This window comes from Corvus brachyrhynchos, unplaced genomic scaffold, assembly GCF_000691975.1.
Source record: "Corvus brachyrhynchos isolate BGI_N302 unplaced genomic scaffold, ASM69197v1 scaffold317, whole genome shotgun sequence".
In the NCBI taxonomy this organism is placed as follows: domain Eukaryota; kingdom Metazoa; phylum Chordata; class Aves; order Passeriformes; family Corvidae; genus Corvus; species Corvus brachyrhynchos.
In genome coordinates, this window is record NW_008239295.1 from 1,479,161 (window position 1) to 1,498,774 (window position 19,614).

The following is a 19,614-nucleotide window of genomic DNA, read 5'->3' on the forward strand; positions in this document are numbered from 1 at the left end:
ATTCCCCTAAAGTCACCCTGGTAACTCTGCCCCTTCCACCTGCACAATCCCGGCCACTCCACCTCCAGAAATATGTCTTTTTATGGATGAGTCTGGGTATTTTGGAAAGACTGGATGACAGAAGGATGACAGCAAGCAGGAGCTGGGAACCCTTCAGATCTGTTCCCCTTCCCGACTACTGCTGTGACCCAAAGCCACGGTGCCACTTACCTGTGGGACACGGGTGCAGAAGCTCCTGCAGGGCTTTGGAAGGGACCTCAAAGATCATCCAGTTCCCACAGCCCTGCTGTGGGCAGGGACACCTTCCACTAAACCAGGTGTGTTCTTTTTTAGCTCTTTCACTTTATATTTATTATTAAAACTGTGCCAAGGCTGTGGCTATGTCTCAAATGTAAATAGTGAGCTTGTATACTACATCAATTTATGGAGTGGGTGTCTGTGTGATGGATTAGTAAAAATCTACAGCATGTTTTAGGAATCAAACACAGCCTCTTTATCAAAGTGTTCAGACACGTCCAGTGTTGTTATAAATTGGCTCTCAGCATAAAAAGGAGATTAAAACATTAATTTTTTGACTCACCATGTTTTTGATTCAAGCAAATTAACCATCCTTTTTCCCTGTATGCTGTCAAAATAATGACTTGTTTATAACAGGTTTAGGCAAGCTGGTGTTGGAAAGGGAATATGACCCTTTCTTTTATTAAATATAAAGATCTAGACTTCCCCTGACGGAAGTACAAGCACTGGATTTATTTATGCCAGAGGAGTAAAACAAAAAACTCAGAGCACACAGAGAAAAATCCATCAATTTCCTCGAGCAGTAATAACCATCTAACCAGGGCAGCACCAGCTAATCCTCCCAACACTGGAGGCTTTTTCCTAACCCAGGTCATATGCCTGAAGTCACACACTGGAACTGACTTCTGACCACCAGCACAGGGCGAGAGGTTCAGGATGGCTTCCCAGGGGAAAAGGCCACTCTGCTACCAAATCACTGCCCAGCCCCTCCTGGCCCCTCACCCCTGCTCTCCACAAGCCACATCCTGGGTTTATGTGCTCAAGAACAATTCATTCTACAGCAAATGCGTGTTCTACATGCAGTGTTACAGCAACTTAAAATTCTGTGAAGCAAGAACAAACTTCTCAGATTCTCCCAGCCGATTCTTGGAAGCCCATTAAGGAATCAAGCCAGGTGTCTCTGGGGACTTGCAAGTGAAAGAACCAAGTATTCTTTACTTAAATTGTCCAGAACAGCACACACAACTAACATTTGGTGGGGAATCAAGCGATCTTGGTAGCTATTGGCACCACACATTGTATTTTTCTCTGTTAAAAAGTCCCAAGCTAATTCTTGGTGCAGAAGGGATTGGTCTCAGGGCAGTTTACACAGCTCTGTCCCCCAGCAGCTGTGCACTATTACCATTTTCAAAAGACTTATCAGCATTGCTATCTAAGGATCTTCCCTGGGCTGTGGGATCCAGAGGTAGACACAACAAATTCTCCTCTGTAAATGTCAGCACTCGCACTCGGCGAGCTCTGGTTTCCCATTAACACACAGATGGAGGATCAGACCAGAGATCAAATGTCAGAGCTACCCACGGCAGGAAATTAAATCAGTATACATGGAAGCAAAAAAAAAATACTGAAACTTTTTTTTTCCTAATTATATCTCTAGTTTTATGCCACATGACATAAGTTTAAGGTCAAGGGAGTAGATGGAGGTTTTGAAAGGAGTTCTGATTTAAATCCCCCAAGAAAGACTGAGGGTGGCCATTAATAAATCATGGCTACCTTGATGCATCCAGAGGAAACTGCCGGCAGGCTGGGGATGGAGGCTGGACAAATTCAGCTGGGAGAGCCTGAGGAGTTTGAGATGACTCAGCTGTCAGAGGTGGTGGGAAGCTGAATTTACTGCTCTCACCCATGGTGGCCTCTACCTCCACCTGCTGCAGAGCCCAGCCAGCATTTGCCCACCTCTTACTGCAGACAAAGTGCAGATATGTGACTTCCTCTCACAACATATTTAACATGGGGATTGGCATCCCTGCTGGCCAAAGTTTGTGTCAGGGCTGCAACTGGAGCTGGACTTAGCAAGGAAGTTTGGAACTGGCTTAGCAAGGAAATAAGGGCATCTTTCCACAGCTGGGCAGGAGGACCCCCTGTTCCTGCATAGTCTCACACCAGCATGTTATGCTGAGTGCCTTCTCCATATTCAAGCAAATGAGCATTGAAACATTTATCAAACACTTGGTAAGTTCAGATTTCATTTTTGCTACCTATTAATTTGGTGTCCAATTCATGTCCTCTTGTCTGACAGCCACTGGCCACCTCTCTAAAGAGGATTTGGAGCTTCAAGTGTGTCTCAACCTTCCCACTTGGGTGGGTCTTTCTCCTCTCTAGTTTCCCAAATGACTTCCCAAAGCAGGAAAATGGGGAGGATGCAACAACTTTCAAATTCACCTTCAGGAGCAAAGAACGCAGAGTCCAGAATAAACACACATTTAATTTCTTTGCAGCATTAGGGGGTGCTCAGAGAAAACAGAAGGCAGGGTCTGGAACTAGAGCCACAGCCCCAGAATTACACAGTACACTGGCCATGGACACACATTTGCAGTTGCTCAGGCTGCATATGTGAAACCTTGCATGAACAACATATTTGCTGTACAGTGTTAACACAGCAAGTGTCAAACACCAGTGCATGCCCAGAAACAGTGGCAAACAGAGCTGGGAATCCAGAAATCACACCAAGGCCTGCTAGGGAAAAAACAAACAAACAAACAAACAAACAAGCAGCTCAAGCTCTTGGCCTTGTTCTTCATGCTTCTTTGGTCCCGTATTTGGAATACAGGCAGTACAGAACTCGCATTATAGCCTTCGTATCTCCATTCACAATATCTGTGGGTACACAAAGCAGAGACAGCAGAAGGAGATGGGAAGTGTTAGCAATCCCTGGAGCAGGATGAGACTGCACCTGCCAAAGACAATCTCCCACCTTCCCCCAAATATAACGTGAACTTGAACAATTGAATTGCGACAGGAAGCAAAATAGGAACTACAGAGGTAGAAACTAATAATTTATTAAATTAACTTGAGGAAAAGGGACTTTTGCTGCACTCTCTTGCTCGAAGACGAAGGCAGATAATGCAGAGTAAGAAATAATTATTCACTAGAAAGAAACAGAGTAGATAATTTAATAGGGTTTTATCTTGAGATTTTTTTTATGATTATTCTATGTCAGGAATCATGTTGGAATTACCTGACACTTATTTTTTTTTTTCCCCTGTAATATTTGCATGATGTTTTGCTGCCATTGACTGCATTGGTTTTCGGTTTGGGGTTTTTTTGTTTATTTGTTTAATTTAGTTTTCAGCTTCTTTCTTCTTGGCTATAAACTGCTCTTGTATTTAAAAATTGTAGTGGAAGAGGGTAATGGATGCGGAGGGTTTACTGTTCTTCTTATCATGCTGTAAATCACTGGGAGAAAGACTAACAAAGAAACACCAGTAAAATGAGATCCTTGAGGAATCTCAATAGTGTAGCTGTAGCAAGGACCCCTAAATCATGTTAAATTCACTCACTAGCTGAGGATTTCCCCAGTGAAGCTAAAAGACTCATGGATGTTGGCACCAGTAGTTCTTATACTGATCAACTCTGTGTTTGAGGCGGTGCAGAATAGCCAGAGGGGAGGAAGGAAAGCACAGATTTATCTCTTTTCACACAAAAGGTGGATCTCAGCATGGAGACCTGAGCCCACACAGATTACTCTGTTAATGTTCATATAAATAAAAGGTCTTTAGCTTTCCAGGCTCCTAGCTCTGTGCAGCACAGCAAAAAGCCCACAATTCATGAATGCCCAGCATGCAAACTGCCAACATCACCAAAGCATTAGTGGGAAAAGAGAACAAAAGGAAAAACAAAGGAAGCCCTAAATCCTCTCTTCCCCTCTCCATGATGCCATGTTATGTACCCAACACATGCACCCACTCACAAATAACTAACAGGGAGCTAGAACTGGAATAATGCTTTTTATTTTTAATAAAGATTTGACTTCTTTTTTCAGCAACAAGCTTGTGGAGGAATGCTGGGATTATGTGCCCTGCAAGAGGTCAGCACCACCCATTAATTAACTACATCCCTCATCCCACCAGGAGCTGGCACCAAATTTTTCTGTGGAGTATTTTAATTGGAAAATTGGACGGGTCCAAATGGAGCTTTTTTGTCTGTTTGTTTTTGTGGTGGAGAAAGAAAGAGAAGCATGCATGCACATTGATTCAGCGATGGAAACATTCACGTGGATGAAGAAGACCAAGATTCAGCTCCCAGGTCGGAACCAGGCATAAAAGCAATTAAAAACCTATGACTTTCATTTTCAGGAGACTGCCCCATCACTCTTCTGGGTTTGAATAGAGTGACCAGTGTTTCTGATTTTGCAGACATATTCTTCAAGGTATTGTCCCACAGAAACAAGCTTGTTTTTAATGCACTGAAAGTTTTTATGAAACAGGAAAATAGCTTTGCCTCCAGCTCAGCTGCTGTAATTGGAGCTGTCACTGGTTTAAATGTTTAACAAATACTGAATTACTAAACAGTTTAAGTTTAGTGTAAAGTTACCAAACTTATAATAATCTAACTTTTTTAGTATAGAAATAATGATTTTTTTTAAAAAAAATGTTATTACCTCTACTATTCATTCTGCATGAGGAGCTGTAGGACAGCCATATAATGAAATGTGTCAGTGTCATTTTCAGAACCTGCTTCCTGCAATTACCCAAACTTTTGCTAAGCTGGGATATTAGCAATTCTATTCCAGGTAAGTTTGCATGTCATGACTCACCTTCAGAGTTCACAGGAAAATTCAGAAGACCTCCCTCTGCTAGCAAGTCCAATGCCAGGTTAACGTTGTGAAGCTGTTGGAGAGAGAGAGAGAGAGAGATTAATATAGCTGAGACAATATTTTCTAACCAACAGAAGGTTTTAGAAAGTATTTCTCTTGTAGCTGAAGACACTGATTCATAAATATGTACTCATATTCCTCTCCTTAGTTTCAGTGGAGTGCTCTTCAGAATTTCTACCAATTATCATACAAAATTAGATGTAAAATCCATCTCCAGAAAAACATGTCCCATGAGGTGGGCAGAAGAATCCATTTATTTAAAATCGACCTTGCATGTGAAAGACTTGTGTTAATGAATGTTTCCATGGGGAAATTAATATAGCTGACAATATTTTCTAACCAACAGAAGGTTTTAGAAAGTATTTCTCTTGTAGCTGAAGACACTGATTCATAAATATGTACTCATATTCCTCTCCTTAGTTTCAGTGGAGTGCTCTTCAGAATTTCTACCAATTATCATACAAAATTAGATGTAAAATCCATCTCCAGAAAAACATGTCCCATGAGGTGGGCAGAAGAATCCATTTATTTAAAATCGACCTTGCATGTGAAAGACTTGTGTTAATGAATGTTTCCATGGGGAAAACAGGCTGGATTCCTAACTGGATCTAATGGACTCAGGGAGTTTATTTCTGGGTATTTTTTAACGATGCCCACATGCTTACCACACTTGGAACAAACCAAAAGGAAAAAGTTCTCTATATTTCATTCAGAATTGCAAAGATCCAGCATGCTTGTGAGCTAGAAGTTTCTGCTGTACTTCTAAGGGTGTCCATTCACATTAACAGTGGCAATGATATCCTTAATAACACTCATCAGAAGTTAAGCACATGTCTATGAATGAAGGCTGAGGGTTTTTTCTCATTTTTCCTCACTGCTTTTTCTCTCCCTTCCCCACATAAAAGCAGCACCACGCACATAAGCAGTGATTGTAGTTGATATTTTAGAAGTAATATCCCCTTCTAACAGCTTAAGGGCAGTTTACTTGGCTGGTAATTAGCAAGTTCCCTTCCTCTAAACGAGTAACAAGAACTGAATGAACTTCAGATTGTCTCTTCTTGCCTTCCCTGAGCTACTGGGCAATTTATCCTTTGGGACACTGCTGTTCCCTGTTGTGTTGTGACAACAAGCACAGGAGTTCCCCATGCATAAGCCCAGCAAAATCTCTGTGCTCTGAAGTGAAGCAGCAGATTTATGTTTCACCTGGTTCTCTGGCTTACAGTAACTAAGACTGCCTGTTTGGATCCAGGTTTGTTTTGTTCCTCTGATAGTCAGCAGCCGGGAGAGCTCAAGACCATAGAGTTCTGCACAGTTTGTCGGTCAGAATGAGTAAATCAAATGTTTCCTTAGTGAACCAGCACAGGCCAAAAGGGCACATTTCCCTCTCTGGAATGCATTGGAGATTTTCAAGGAATGACAACATGCACATTTCAAAAAGCATCCTCAGACAGAAATACCAATTATTACCCAAGAAAGGAAAGCCTTGTAAAATAAGGTGCTTTGTCCAGCTGTGCTTCCAGACTCAAAGGAGCTGGACAGTTTTCTAGGATTTACTGCTGGACAGCAGTCAGGACATTTGGGGTGTTTCAGCTCTGGGCCCGTTTTGGCAAAAGTACCAAGTTCACACAGTTTTGATAAGCACACGAGCCCTCCTTCATCATCATCTTAATCTCCTGACTGCAGAGATTTCACCCCTAATTTCAGCCTGAACTATTTTGTGATCGTATTCTTTGTCACAGAATATACACACCTTTCTACACTCACAAGCACCCAGAGCTGCACTTCTTTACAGCTATTTATAAATGCCTTTTTTTTGGCAATAAACACCCCAAAAAAACCTGCAGCAAACCCACCCACATGCAGTGTTGTCTTCTTGCACCTCAAAATTGATCATCTCCTGAATTTCAGTCATGGAATGGTTTTGGTCAGAAGGGACTGTAAGGTGGATGCACCGCACTGATCCCAACAGTGCATGTGGTTGTCATCATTCTCACAACAAATGAGATCTTTTAAATCCCAGCAAAGGGTACATCTTTATCCTTTACTGCACAAATTAATGTCTAAAATGACATGGAGTTAGAAAGCACTGAACTGAAAGACATGTTTTGTGTACGAATGACAGCTGAACTATGGTCCATCGATATTTTCAGTTGTAGTGTCATCCCACTTTTCGTCTTGTAATGAGCATCAGAGGAGAAACAAATGGTAAATACCACTGTGGCAAACTGTTCAACAGTAAGTCCAGTCCTTGGGAGTAACTTTGCTACAACGAAATTGCTACAGCGTAAAGAATTGTACTGAAGCAGTACCCAACTTCATTGTACTCTTCTCTGATGCCAGTAAGAACTAGGAAGTCTGAGCTTTGATTTGTACTAGAATTTTAGGGCTATCTTATTTCCAGAAAGAAATCTGTGAGGCTAGAATAGGGCTGAACCGAAAAGAAAATGGTTATTTATGAAATTTTAACTGAGAAAATATTCAGTGACCTCCTCTGAATAAAGCTAATGGAAACAGTAAAAATTTCTGTCCAACTCAATGGGAACAGACCAAATGATTTTGAAAATCTGAGTGGAAGAGAAAAGGAAGAAAAACAACTCTAGGGAAATGGTTTGATTATGTCTGATTCAACCCTTCAAAATGTATTTTCCCTGTTTTTAGATTTAAAAAAAAAAAAAAAAATCTGTTTTTCCTAATTCATTAAACAGTTACCAACTGACAGCAACGAAATTTTGACAACATTTGAACCTAGGTCTCAAACAATTGTGCTTTTAAACTTTCTGATGGAAAGCTCCATGGGAATATTTATTTGTTAATATAAGACCTCTGAGAATTTTCATTACAAATAAATATTGCCCAGGGGTATTAACTGTGCTAAGGTTGGGAATAAGATGAAAGCTTCATCTGTGTGGGGAAGCTGTAATGCAAACCATGCCAGAGGAGAGATTTTCTTCTCTGGCAGCTCTCAAGCAAAAAAGATCTGACACATTTCACTTCCAGAGATTTGAGCACAAACCAGGAAAAATAGTTAGACTTTCAAGATTTTCAGAACTATTCAGTGACCCAAATGAAAAAGCCTACCCTCACCAGAGACAATCTGAAAATACCTCAAATATCTCAAAATATATCAACATTCCAGACCTGTGGAGGAGGCAGCCCAGCACACACTTCCCTCTGGCTGGTGACAGCTTTTACTTTTAAAGCACAGATGAAATCTGCCTGGTAGAGGTGGAAAAAGGTGCCAAGCAGGTCTGGCTGAGTATGTTACAGCCCCCAGCCTCGGGGGAGAAAAGGATGTAAACACTCAAGAGCTTCCCAAACACAGAAGGGGCCTTCAAAATGTCTTGGTTAAGGTATATTTTTAGGGCAGCATAAAGAGACCCACAGGTATCAGTTCTGCTACGCAAGAGGTGTCACCCTCTTCAATTCCTTGCTTGCAGGACAGACTGGTAGAAGAGAACACACCCATTCCCTACCACACAGAGCCCTGGATTTCACCAGAAGGCTGCAGAAGCATGGCCATGCCAAACAAATGCAAGTAACAGGTGTTTGCCTCCTATGAGATGCTAATTTTGAAGAGGACCTGTTCTGAGGTATTTTGACAGCACCGAGTGCCTGTGTTGGCACTGTCCCAAACCCCCCCCCTCCTGCAGACACTGTGGGCACAGGACCTCACACTCAGCAGCAGCAGTGGAAGCAAGAGGCAGAACACACAGTTAGATGGCTCAAGCTCTAAATAATTACAGAACAACCTACCATCTCTGTGGTGCTGGCCGGGGTCAGGAAGAAACTCCTTAAATTCAGAAAGTAACCCTCTAGTTGTCCAGTTAAGAGAAGTAAGATAACTCCATCTGAAAACTAGATAAGAATTGCCTGAAAATTATTTGGCTTTAGTAAACTATTCCAGTAAATGCCATTCTAGCAATAAAGGAATTTAAATGTTACTCGGGCAAGCAGACCAGACAGCCCAGTGATTCAGTTCCCTCAACCTCTTCCACAGTGAACTTCATATTTCCTTAGATAAGGCTCCCAAATTCATACCTATGAAAATACAGCCTTGTACAAGGACAGCTATTAAAACAAACTATTCCAAATATGAAAATACTTCAGATGAGCACAAACGCATTCGTATAAATAAAAGAAAATTGTGCTTAGTGATGTATGACAAAACACCTGAAAACCTTCTTTTCTTACAGTTGCCCACTGGGAAATCCCAGTAGAGCACCCTGTTCACCAGAGCCCAGGGAGGTGATCCTGAGATGCCTGTGGAGCACTTCTCTTGCAATTTCATGCTCTAAAGAAGCTCTACGTTCAGAGGATGGGACTTTGAAATGTGATAAAAATAAGGCCTTCATACCACGAAGAAAATGCAGCATCAACAATCACTAAGTACAGCAATCAACTTTGCTTTCATTTTAATGCTCAGAACACCTTCATTTCCATCCTGACAAAGAGAGAACCCTTAGGAGTTGGGCAGACTCTGAAAATTACTCCCTGTAGCATTACAAGGGCAGCACTCAATACAAAGGTTGTATTTTTGCATTAATTATTAGCTTCAGAAACTTCAGAGACTGAAGCTTGATATCTTAACCTAAACCCAGAAATCATCATGTTGCCAGATTTCCAATTACTGTAATAAAAAGGAGAATTCCTAATGGTGAGAGGAAACACCCAAATGGCTGACAAAACATGGGTAACGTGTAGCTTGGAGCACACTACCTGAGATTCGATGTCTCTCACATTTAATCCTAATTTTCCAACATGCTTGTCAACAAATTGCAAAAGTGCCTGAAGAAAAAAGACAGGGAAGAAAGGGGAAGGAAAAAAATAACTTTTTCGGTATCTAAGTTTGGCCTAACAGATTTTGATGTCTACTAAAAAAGTAAATTACCTTTTTTACAGCATCCAGTTTATCTGGAGCACAGCTAAATAATTCATCAAAGGCATCATCTTCTGTATCAAAACAACATTAATTGATTTTATTTTGAATCACTGACAGATTAGAGCTTTAATGTGGCTCCAGAAGGAGAAAGGTATTTACAACTTGCAAGCCAAGGAGGAAAAGAGTAGCAGGGAGGCAGAGAAAGATGCTGCTTTTAAATTTATCAGAGGACAAGATGACAGGCTTCCCTTCAGCCTGACCACATCAGAGAAAGCAATTTACTTCATTCAGCTCTGTAATTTTCACTTGCAGAGGTTCTCCGTTTGTGCTGCCACCAGTCTGAGCACTGGCCAAGTTTCACATCACTACGGTTTATCTCTTTTCACTTATATTTTTTTTAACCCTGAACCTCTGGGATAAAATACAGGGAGCAGGGAAGAGCTGTATGTTGTACTGCTCTCCCCAAACAGAAACATCTGTGACACTGAATTTGCAGAAAAAAACCCTCCTCCTTCCTTCAAAAAACCACAAGCAAGATATGGAGACACTGCCCTTCCTCTGAATATTCAGAGACCTCAAAAATGGCCAGTTCTGCCACCCAGTTTAAAGTGGGCAACGAGCTGGTGCCAGCAGAGCTGTGCCAGAGAACTAGCAGGAGTCTAAAGGCTTCCAAGGAAATGAGATCCATCCAAGTGCCACCCTCGCCTCCCCTTTCTGCCCAGATGCAGCAAAAGCAGGATCCATCTCCTCACCCAGCCACAACACGGCTCTGGTTCAAGCATGAGCAAAGTGTTTGAAACACCCCGAGCAACGAAAAGCACACTGGCAGCACAATTAAATGGAGAACCAGTTTCTACAGCACAGAAAAGGAAAGGCAGCTTGGCTGGAGGGAAATTCCTCCCAAAAGACAGTGACAGAGAAACCTCCTGTGTGAAAGGGTTTCCTCAGGTTTCTCTGTTCTGCCTGTTTGGGGGTTGCTGCAGGAGAAGTGTCAGGGAATAGGTGAATCCATCACACAAATCACAGAGAGCCCTCTTCTGGAGCCACGCTTTGGGATTTCTCTCTTTGCTAAGAAAGCTGTGTCAAAAATAGAGAGAGAGCATCTTGAAGAGTGAATTGCAGATTTCTCTTCCCAGCAGAATCAGCCCACTGAAAGAAACACCTAATTATGGGTTGGGGTTTTTTCTTTTTCTTTTCTTTTTTTTTTTAATTTTCTTCTTTTTTTTTTTTTGTTTGGGGCAGGGGTGAGTGATGGAGTTTTTTTCACAATTTCAGCCCACACTAGAGAACACTCAGTGGAATAACTGATAACTACATATTAAATTATATAGTTTGCACCTCTGCAAAGGATGAAAATGCCAAAATAAAGGGCACAGCAGAGAATTCAAGCAGTTGCCTTGGTTCTCTGGGGATGCAATGTGCTCCTTTGCAGCAGGCAAGAGCAGCTCACGCTGAAGCCTGAGCAGTGCCCAGACCTTCTGCAGGCTTTGCACACATGGACATTTTTCACCTCAAGTGTTTCCCAGCCCTCAAAAGCCCTAAGGGTAAAAGCTCTGGGGACGCTGGCTTGACTGAGCTGCCATCCACAACCGAGTACCAGTGGATTTCAAAATCTCATTTGCAAACTGTGGGAAGGAAAGTACATTAAACCGGTAGCAACAGGAACCACAATTCTGAAGCCTTTATAAATAGTTCCAACAGTGAACATGGTCCATGCACAAATCCAAGCTGCATTTTGTCCCCAGACAGGTTTCTTTTTTGGGTCATCAACCCACCTTCATGTCCTGTCTCCCCCCCATCTGTTGCCTGTAGTCCACAGGCAATGTGACCACCCAATTTCCAAGCTGTATTGTGTTGCTATGAACAGGCATTAACAGAAGACATTTGGAGAAAAACACTGGGAAAAAAAAATCCATGAATCTCCATTAACTTTAGTGGGAGCATACTGATTTTATCATGAGGTAAAAATGGATCAGGACACAGTGTATAAAAGCACATAATGAAACACTGAACTTGGCAATGCCAGCACTTACTTGACTGCGCTTCTACATTCTCTCTAGAAGTGCAATAAAAAGCAAGAATTAGAAAAATGATTCAGCTGACTTGATCTTATTCATAAGCTTTGCTTATCTGCTATCTTGTAAAGCAGGAGATAGAGTTCAAAGTGGCATTAACTTTATGTCAGAGTGACTTTCCAACAGACATTTTTAAGTACACTCCATATTTGTGTAGGGTCTTGGAAGCATATGAGATTTCAACTGGCCCACACACCAATGAACATTTATTTTACAAGCACAATCCTCAATATCCTCTTCCAATAAGCTGCTCATGATATTAGAGCTTGAAGATGTTCTGGCATATAAAAAATGGTAGCAGGAAAATCTCTTTCTAGTCCTTAGAATGATGCCCATATTTTTTCAGTATATAAATGATATCCTACTACTTAACTCCTTTAATAATGACAGTACCTCACACACTCAGCAAGCTAAAACATTTCTTCCACAGTAAAATAAGAAAAGAACTGCCTCCTTTCTCTTTATTTAAAGACACAACAACAACAAATTAAAACTGGATTTAAACCTTTGTGGCTTTAGAAAATCTCCAATTTAGTCTGGCACAGGTAAGTTTATAGTACTGGAATTTTATTACTATATTTGCTATGAAATTTCATGGCAATTACAAATGCTAAGCTTCAGAAATAATCATAAATATTGCTTTAGAGAAGTTTTTATATAGAATAAATAAAGGTATTGCACCATAATGCCAAATGTGAAGAGGGGGGAAAAAAAGGAAAGAAACCAGAGAAATAACTCACATGCATATGCATGTCTGGGCTTACACCTTTTTCATCATCATGATCCCAGCTACTTTTTGTAAGGGGGAACACACCCACAGTGTTTCATTTCTGATTGACAGTGTAAAAACCAGATATATCCCCTCTTACTTGTTTTCTGTGATATATTCCACCGCATTTGATGTCTTTAATCCTGTGGAGGTGGTCTGTTGAAAGGACAATAAACAATGTTGGGTTTGTCACACAAAAAAAATTTTATAAACAAGAATGAGGCTTTCACGACCTGTTTGCTGCCTTAAGTGATTATCAGAGGGCATTTACTCAATAACTCCAGTACAATTAGTACAGGTACTTTGAGAGGTTTCTGCTTCCTTCTGCTCTCTTCAGTCTCCAACAGGAAATCTCTTACTTCGGCATCAGAGGAAGTCCTTGGGGTTTGCTGCTCCTCCCTTTCAGGCAGTTGAAAACATTCTGTGTTTACATGCTGGTGGTGCTAATTTTTGAAATTATATCCCAAATTGTGGGATATTTGATATTCTCCTACAGTCTCAGAATTGACTTAAAGAAACCAAACAGAGGAAGAAAGTGTGCAGATATCTGCTTGTAGAGAAAAATACCAAAGTGTGACCCCAATGGAAGGGGAGTAAAAACTTCCATCACCTAAAGAAAGAAATCTTCAGCATTAAAAAAAATTTATGATTTATGAATACAAGCTTCTATTTTAAAACATTTAGAGATAGTAACAGCAGAATTTCTTCATTTTCTTCTTTACAGAGATCAACAACTACTTTCAGTTTGGACCATTCCTTTGTTTGACTGAGGAAGAAAAACAGCATCATGCTTCTCCCCTTTTAAAGGCAGACTATCCTAAATGAAAACTAAATCTAGTTCAACAAACTCAGAAATTGAAAGGCATGGTTCACAGAACACACAAGTATCTCTTTCACAGCTGCACACACATTTCTCCTAATTCTAAGCAGATCAGCCTTCTGAAAGGACTCTAGGGTCTACTGTAACAAACACTGAGACTACAAATACCTCGATGGTGATTGTTTCCACTTGAACGTTTGGAGGCAGAGCCAGGTTGGGTTTGAAGTGCTTTGCTATTGCAACCAGGAGATGCAGTGTGCTCAGTAAGTCCTTTGCCAAGATAGCTGTTGAGTGTAAAGGAAGAAAACAATGCTCAGTGTGTAAAACAAGTGAACTTCCCTCCAACATCAATTCTCTCTATGCAGAGGACCCCAAAGTTATGAAGGGCCATAACACAGGTGGGACATCAGATTGGGGTTTATACAACATCAAAATTTAGCTACAGTACAGCTTAAAAGTGAGACATACAGGGATGCTGAGGGCTCTTAAGTGGTCCACAAGCCACACACTTAAAGGAGGCAGACCCAGGCAGGGTCAGATATTTCTGTCTCACTTTTGATTCAACTAGTAATTGAAAACAGGTTGTTTAATTACTGTTCTGGCAGTACACTCCCTCACAGCAGCCTTATAGCACAGGAAGCCTGTGATGGATAATTTTCTTCAATTTCACTTCTGCACCTACATTCCACACTCCATTTCAGCTGACTTTCTTCCAGTTGCAAGCACTTGGCCACAGCTTCCATAATCACAGAGAGTTTCTGTCGCTGTTTTTTTTCTGTTAATGCAATCTTGTCAACATCCAGCTTGAGAGATCCTAAGTTTTCTTTTACAGAGGGTCCATAGGAAGTAGAAGAATGCATTTCAACATCATTGTAGGGAAGTAGGGAAAAAGAAAATGATTAGAAACATAAAATTACAGCAAAGCACACAAAGTCTTGTTTTAAATGTTCAGTACCATTCATAGCTCTGCAAGAAGGAGAGGACTCAAGTCAGTCCTTGTAGCATCATCCCTCAGCCCTATCACTTTACATTCCTTCTACAGAAATCCAAGGAGTGAGTCCTTCCTGTAGATAGTGTACAAAGTCAGTATCAACTCATATATAGAAGAAATCCCAGCTCATCACTCAGGCAATTAAATTATGAAAATCAGCCAATCCTGCTCAGATTGCTGCTCTCAGCCTCGGTGGAAAGGAGATAGATTTGAAAGATGTCCCCAAAGAGAGCAAAAAGGGACAAAAAAAGTAGTAGGGACAGGAGAGATGGAGAAATAGATAACAGGCTGCTCCAGGAGGTTACATCTTTATACAAGCAGCACATAGTGCCAAAAGCCTCTTAGATTTTTTACCAGTTCCAGTACCAGAACAGTTCTTTAGACCCAGAGCTTTTCAATTTTTTTTTTTTTAAGGCAGGAAAAGGTGTATTACAGTGCTGATTCCATCCAATGTTTCTGGTAGCACCACAAGCCACCTTTGTGCTCCTGGCTTACAAAATTTTCCTTCCTTTCAGAAGCACTGAATTTCACACATCATAGTTAACCTTTTGATTATCTCAATGAGCAGGTAATAAGAATTTCTTAGAAGTAAAATAACCATGTAAAACAATAGTGGGAATTTGTTCAGAATTGTGATTATCACAGTTGACCCCCAGTGCTGTGAGAAGTGATGGCAGGTCCCCGCTACTGCGACTCCTGAGGTTTATCCTCTGATTGGAAAGTTCCTCCATGAGATGTCTGCAAGAACTAAAATCAAAGGAGCAGCTCACCCAGGAGATGATGAAGTACCAGCCCATCAAACAGGTCTTCTTCCAGACTTTTAACTACTATGTGTTCCTCTTTCAGGGTTCTGTTAATCCACTCAATCAAGAACTGCAGGGGAAAGCAAAGCAATCTTATTCCTGTTGTTTAGACAGTACAGCACTCGGTGCTATATTCTGTTTCACCTCTCTCTTATCTCACATCTTGGTTTGCTTTCAATCTCCACTTCCTTTGTGCTTTTTGGTTGTTTTTTTAAAGGGTTAGTTCTTCCTAATTTTCAAGTGAGATAGACACCTCACTAGTTATATTCTGATGAACTCTGTTATACAGCTGGGGAGAGAGACCCTCTTCCCGCTTCCACCAGGGAAAAGGCTGCACAGTACACTTCCCATCCCCTGCCTTCATCACACATCACAGAATTCACACAAATTTAACTGCCAGGCAGAAGTTTGTAAGAAAAGAGGCTTCACTCATTCTGTGGGTAGTTTCTTGTACTCATCCATGCTACTAGCATTCCTCCCTCTCATCTCCTGTTTTTGTTTTCTTTTTCTTTCTACAATATTGTACCACCCGATCTCCAAATACCTGCTTGGAACTTTCCTATATGGCAGTCCTCCCACTGGCCTTCCAATATCCTTCCTGCCTTTGCAAGGGGAAGCTGCTCAGGAAGCCAAGGTCTGGCTACAAAGGGAGAGGAACCACATGTGGTCCTAGACAGGAGAACAAAGCAGCTCCTCAGCACTTCTCCAAGCATGTGTTTTATTCACATGTGTTGAGAGAAAGGGAAGATGACCTGGCGAAGCAGAACAAAAAAGCAGTAACCCCAGCTGGCTGCCAACATGAACATCCCTCTTGTAAGAGGGAAGGGTATTGCTTGTATTGCTGGGATTGCTATGAGTGAGTGTCTGGAGTGGATAATATCCTTCTCACTTGCTGTAAACAGAGGAGAAAATTCATAGCAGATTCTTGTAAGCTCGCCAACATTAACAAAAGCGTAAGAAGGGTTTGAAAAGAAAAGTTTCTGAGATGCTTGAAACTGCACAAGAAATAAAGAGGCCTGAATTGAGAAGCTGTCAAACTGTAATACATGTCCTCTGATAAGAAGTATCAAGAGCAGAAAGCTGTGCTCTTCAGCTGATGCTTGGTGACACTTTGGATGTGCGAGGAGTAGATCAGTACCCCAAGCACAAGAGTACAGCCAGAGGGAAGTCAGAAAAGCAGCAAGTACTGCTGGGTACAGACCTATGACACCCCTTCTTTTCCCTCCCAGGTCAACACAGCCACATCCACAGCCTGCAGCTCACACAGTTCTGCTTTCTGTCCAGTTGTGGGGGCCCCACTCAGGTGCAGAGCAGAGCCTTGTGTCTAAAAATGAGTAAACAGGGAAAGCAGAAAGGGAATACTTCCAGAAGTTTGCTGCTGGCTTCCAAACGTAACCATCTTCTATGCAGCTGGATATTTATAGCAACTACAGGGAACCATTTTGTATTTCTCAGTTCTCCAGAGCCACCTCAAAATGAAAATGCAGTGAAACAGTCTCTCTCCCACGAGAGTTTCTTCACTTCCCCTGTTCTTCCCTTGAAGATTCCTCCCTGTCCCTGTCTCCATCCCAACTGCTTCTCGAGAGAAGCCATCAGATCTTTAGATTAAGAAAGCAATCAAGGGGCACTGATGGGTACCCAGAGGACTTTGTCTCCCTCAGGACACAATTTCCATCTCCTCATCACCCAACAAAAAGAAATTAAGACAGTGATGACCATCATTTCAGGAATCTCTGACAGGAAATGGATTAAGCACTGAAGCTCACAGAAATCTTCATAACTGAGGAAAACTCTTCATTTTTGGCTGTCTTGAAGTAACAAATCCAGTCTTTCTGTAGACAACAAAATTGCATTTTGCAGCACCACCTTTCAGACTTTCCCTTTTGAATAACAATATTTTGAAAGCCTGACACAAAATCAAATCTTTTTGATCAAATGTGCACAAATACCTAATACAGAAACACACCTACCTACATGTTTATAAATGCTACAAAATACAAACAGCACATACCTTAAGCTGCTTTTCATAATATTTGTAACAATTTCAGCACCTCCATAATGCAAGGAGTGCTGGTCTCATAAGACACATGCCCTTTTTCTTCCAGGAAATTTCAGTACTTGGACTGTGCTGGTAGAGAAACACAGTGATTGAACACACCGGGGAGACCTCCAAATTAGATGGAAATAAAGTACTTGCCTGTGGAATAGGATTCATCCTTCACAGTTACCTCAAGCAGACAATACAATGGCCTGAAAGCTTTTATCCTGAATTCCTGGTGACTTGCATACTCTTCCTCCTACCCCCCACTGCTCTCTGCTAACCTTGCCAGCTGAGCCAGCTGCTGGTGAAGGCTGTCACAAGTCAGTAGAGCAATCCTAAATGTTACCATGGGATCAGTGCAGCAAACCTGCACCTGCCTGCACATTTCTCTTCAGTCACAGCAAATGCTGACATGGGTCTGCTTGTGGTCCCAGCCCAGTGTTTCAGCTGGATTCTCGTTGCTGTTACGTTATCATCACAATGAAAGAGCAACTGGGCACTTCTGGTGTGGCTCACCCAGCAGAGGTGTCACATCAGAAGCCACTCAGGTTTATATCTGCACTCCACACCCAGCAGTGGTCACTGCATTGGAAGCTTGATCCTGTATGGCCCCAGCCACCTTGACACCGTGCTGAAACAAAAGCCCTGCTTCACTTGTGTGGAGCCCCAATGCCAAAAGCAGAGCTCATTCCCATCTGTAGAGAGTGGGGAACTGGGGTCAGGGAGCTGGGCAACTTAGTGGGCTGAAAGAGGTTAAAGAACCAGGTCCTTTGTTTCCTTTAACACAATAGGTTAAAACAACTGGTGAGGTGAGAGTTAAAATATGCAGTAAATGAAGTGGTACCAGTTTCAATTCTTCCAGTTTGGGGCTGTTCCTTGAGGTTGGTTTTATGAGTTTCCTCTTCTCACCTATGGAAGGAAGCAAACAAGATCCATCATAATTATCAGATATGACTAAGTAAGTTTGTAGCTAAATCTCCTACCAGTTTCATATTCCAAATATGGCTAATTGCCATATGTAGAAATATTCATTTTTTAACTAATTCCCCGTGAGCAAGAAACTAGTATAGCAGACTATTAAGTCTATGGTTGGAAATTATGCTTCAGTGTACTCCAAATCAGTAAGATCTAGATGGACAATTCTGGAAAGAGGAAAACACAAACTTGGTCAGATTCTTATGTGTGAAACTTAAATTTCAGTTAAAGAACCAGCTGGACTTTGTGTTGCTTCTTCATGATCTGCCCCCAAAGAGTCAGCAGCCAAATACACACACAGAGCTTACTCATTTCTGGTACAACCATGGGATCACTGCTGAAAAATACACAATTCATTTGTACAGCACATTTTCTGTTTGGCCTTTCAGGTGGTTCTTTTGACTTTTTTCTGTCCTGGTTCATAAAGCACAAACCTTTAGCAATGACATCCTCAGTTAGGAATCGATCAAGTGTAGAAGGCTGTGTAAATGCATTTAAGAAGTCTGGATCCATTGTTTTTAATCACTCCTGGTAAACTGGTAAAAAACATAGGGGGGAAGGGAACATGAGTAAAGTAATGTAAAGATCAAAATTAGTGCTAAGAAGAAAACAAACAAACCGAAGGGGTTTTTTATTGGTTACTATTTCATCATTAGTTGCTTTAAAATAAAATCTAAAAATATATTTAAATGTGTACAAAGAAAAAGAAGTTATAAACAGTTTTAATTTTTTTCTGTTAATCATCAAAATATAAGAAAAAAGACCTGAAGTACTAAAACTTGCTTTAAGTACATCTAATTCCATTTTCCCTTGATTGGATATTATTAGTATTAGATAAGTAAAATCCTCTTTCAACTGAAGTGAAAAAGAAGCTTTCAGTCCCTACGTATTAATGGATATGTGCTAGAAAAACTACCAATACTTAAGGAGTATTAAATCAAGAACCCAGTAGTTAAATTACTGACACAAGTTTATAAATACAAGCAGCTTTCTTTATTAAACCAGCTGGTACAGCTGTGGGGAAACAAGAACAGATGTTGGAATCTGAATAGCCTCTTACAAACTCCAGTACAGAGTCATAGAATCACTTAGATTGGAAAAGACCTCTAAGATCATTGAGTCCCAGCTGTTCACCCACCACTAAACTAAACCACATCCCAAGTGCCACATCTGCATTGCTTTTGAATCTCTCCAGGGATGGAGACTCCAACACTTCCCTGGGCAACCCCTTCCAATGCTTGACGACCCTTTCAGTGCAAAAATTTTCCCTCCTGATGTCCAATCTGAACCTCCCCTGGCACAGCTTGAGGCCGTTTCCTCTCCTCCTGTCCCTTGTTCCCTGGGAGCAGAGCCTGATCCCCCCGGCT

The 19,614-nt window shown here is 41.3% G+C and overlaps 1 protein-coding gene across 1 annotated transcript in view; it reads right to left on the minus strand.

The window, feature by feature from the left end:
- Positions 1 to 2,483: 2,483 nt before the first annotated feature.
- The window catches only part of PARVG (parvin gamma), a 21,369-nt gene continuing 4,238 nt past the window's right edge, over positions 2,484 to 19,614 (minus strand). Inside the window, exons 2-13 of the mRNA XM_008638548.2 lie at positions 18,682 to 18,783; positions 18,117 to 18,181; positions 15,199 to 15,301; positions 14,120 to 14,260; positions 13,606 to 13,721; positions 12,718 to 12,773; positions 11,807 to 11,829; positions 9,783 to 9,844; positions 9,611 to 9,679; positions 8,648 to 8,749; positions 4,835 to 4,907; positions 2,484 to 2,895 (exon numbers count right to left, since the gene is read on the minus strand). Coding sequence (XP_008636770.1) covers positions 2,816 to 2,895; positions 4,835 to 4,907; positions 8,648 to 8,749; positions 9,611 to 9,679; positions 9,783 to 9,844; positions 11,807 to 11,829; positions 12,718 to 12,773; positions 13,606 to 13,721; positions 14,120 to 14,260; positions 15,199 to 15,301; positions 18,117 to 18,181; positions 18,682 to 18,760 — 969 coding nt within the window. The 5' untranslated portion in view covers positions 18,761 to 18,783 and the 3' untranslated portion in view covers positions 2,484 to 2,815. The remainder of the gene's footprint in view (positions 2,896 to 4,834; positions 4,908 to 8,647; positions 8,750 to 9,610; positions 9,680 to 9,782; positions 9,845 to 11,806; positions 11,830 to 12,717; positions 12,774 to 13,605; positions 13,722 to 14,119; positions 14,261 to 15,198; positions 15,302 to 18,116; positions 18,182 to 18,681; positions 18,784 to 19,614) is intronic.